The 1,781-nt window shown below is 43.1% G+C and overlaps 1 protein-coding gene across 1 annotated transcript; it reads right to left on the bottom strand.

The window, feature by feature from the left end:
* Positions 1–408: 408 nt before the first annotated feature.
* Positions 409–1,442, bottom strand: LOC107581310 (transcription factor Sox-21-A-like). The gene has a single exon (XM_016266813.1). It carries the CDS (start codon positions 1,145–1,147, stop codon positions 455–457), a length of 693 nt encoding a protein of 230 aa, XP_016122299.1. The 5' UTR covers positions 1,148–1,442; the 3' UTR covers positions 409–454.
* Between the last annotated feature and the right edge of the window lie 339 nt (positions 1,443–1,781).

The raw sequence follows: 1,781 nt of genomic DNA, 5'->3' as shown, positions 1-1,781 counted from the left end.
GTAAAATACAGCCAACAAAATGCCATATTTAGTTATATATATATATATATATACACTCTAAAAAATGCTGGGTTGTTTCAACCCAATGTTGGGTCAAATATGGACTAACCCAACTGTTGGGTTAAAAAGCTCATTTAAAAATGTAACCAAAATTTAACCCAACAGTTGGGTTAGTCCATATTTGACCCAACATTGGGTTGAAACAACCCAGCATTTTTTAGAGTGTATATATATATATATGCTTGTAACATCATTGCTTTTACAGCAAAGTTCTAACTACACAACTGCAATTTTTTTTTATAAAATACAAAAAAGATTAAAGATTCAACTCTTTGCACAAATACTATTTTAAACGTTTATTATTATTATTTTTTTTTTTACAAAATGCAAAGCTTTAAACAAGTGCACGTGACCTTATAGTACCACATGAACATTGTGGTCCATTAATTTCCAATCATATCGTCGCAGCGTATGTCAGATAAGGTTCATGCTGAGCTTTGGTCATTCCTGGTAAAAGCACGTACGATGAAGGAACAGCAGGTCCAGATCCCGGCCAGCCCAGGCAGTTATAGGGCACCATGTGACCCGGGTTACCCGCAGACGGGTGAGCGGGCGGCGCACCGGCCAGAACCCCGGGAATCCCGTGAAACGCGGAGACTCGGCCGGGATACCCGAGCATTGAGTAATGTGGGAAAGGTGCAGGGGGTAATTCCGACATTTTCGAGGTCAGGTCGAGAAACGGATAGGGATTGGTGGACAGTTGGTGACTGAAAAACACCCGAGTAGCAGCGGCGACAGACGTTTTCTCCGCGCTCAGCGAGTCCGTTTTCAACGGGTCACTGTCACCCAGATTGTACGTCACATTAAAATGATACCTGTCCTTTTTGATCAAGTTTTTGGGCTTTCGCCGCGGTCTGTATTTGTAATCCGGGTGTTCTTTCATGTGAACGGCTCTAAGGCGTTTGGCTTCGTCGATAAAAGGTCTTTTTTCAGACTCTGACAGGAGTTTCCATTCGCCTCCGAGGCGTTTGCTGATCTCAGAGTTGTGCATCTTTGGGTTGTCCAGTGCCATCTTCCGTCTCTGGGCTCTCGACCACACCATAAAAGCGTTCATGGGGCGTTTAACATGGTCCATAGGCTTTGCCATTTCTGAAGCAGTTCCTCTGCTGCTTCTTTTTCACTTCAGTCCGCCGAAAAGCCGCCCAAAGTTCGTTTGACGCCCAGTTCAGTCAGTCCTGGCTGTGTTACCTTTGTAACATGGCACCAATTCTGAGTCTGCGCCTAGAAATAAGTTTGGACTATTTGTCAAATGTATGTGACTTGCAAAAAACTGATATTTATCTCTTCAAACAAGTTCCAATGGTTGGAGTTGTTATCCATGGACGCACGGTGTGTACGGGAGTCTCTGAAGTGATCTGGGTTTAAACGCTCATCATTGCTTAGATTTGAGCCGCCTGCACTGAGTTATGAATGAAGTGGGCGTGTCCGTTCGTCCTGAGACCAATGACGTGAGTGTGGGTGTGTCCTGTGAAATCTAGAAACACTATGAGCAGCAGCACTGTGGGACAGTTTTGCATTTCTTTCACTGGTAGTACAGTAGGCAAGTTCAATGACAATATTACATTTTAAAATCTTTAACAGATAATGAATTAAACGTAAATTCAGATTGTTACACGCCTAGTCATCACAATGTTATTATACAAATCCAAACTTCAAACAAGTTCCAATGGTTGGAGTTGTTATCCATGGACGCACGGTGTGTACGGGAGTCTCTGAAGTGA

This window comes from Sinocyclocheilus grahami, unplaced genomic scaffold (assembly GCF_001515645.1).
Source record: "Sinocyclocheilus grahami isolate Dianchi unplaced genomic scaffold, SAMN03320097.WGS_v1.1 scaffold34.1, whole genome shotgun sequence".
Classification (NCBI taxonomy): domain Eukaryota; kingdom Metazoa; phylum Chordata; class Actinopteri; order Cypriniformes; family Cyprinidae; genus Sinocyclocheilus; species Sinocyclocheilus grahami.
The sequence above is the reverse complement of the archived record's forward strand: the minus strand, read 5'-3'. Positions and strand labels throughout refer to the sequence as shown.

Coding starts and splice junctions, on each gene's coding strand:
- LOC107581310 (XM_016266813.1), bottom strand. CDS start 1,147: ATGGCAAAGCCTATGGACCATGTTAAACGCCCCATGAACGCTTTTATG.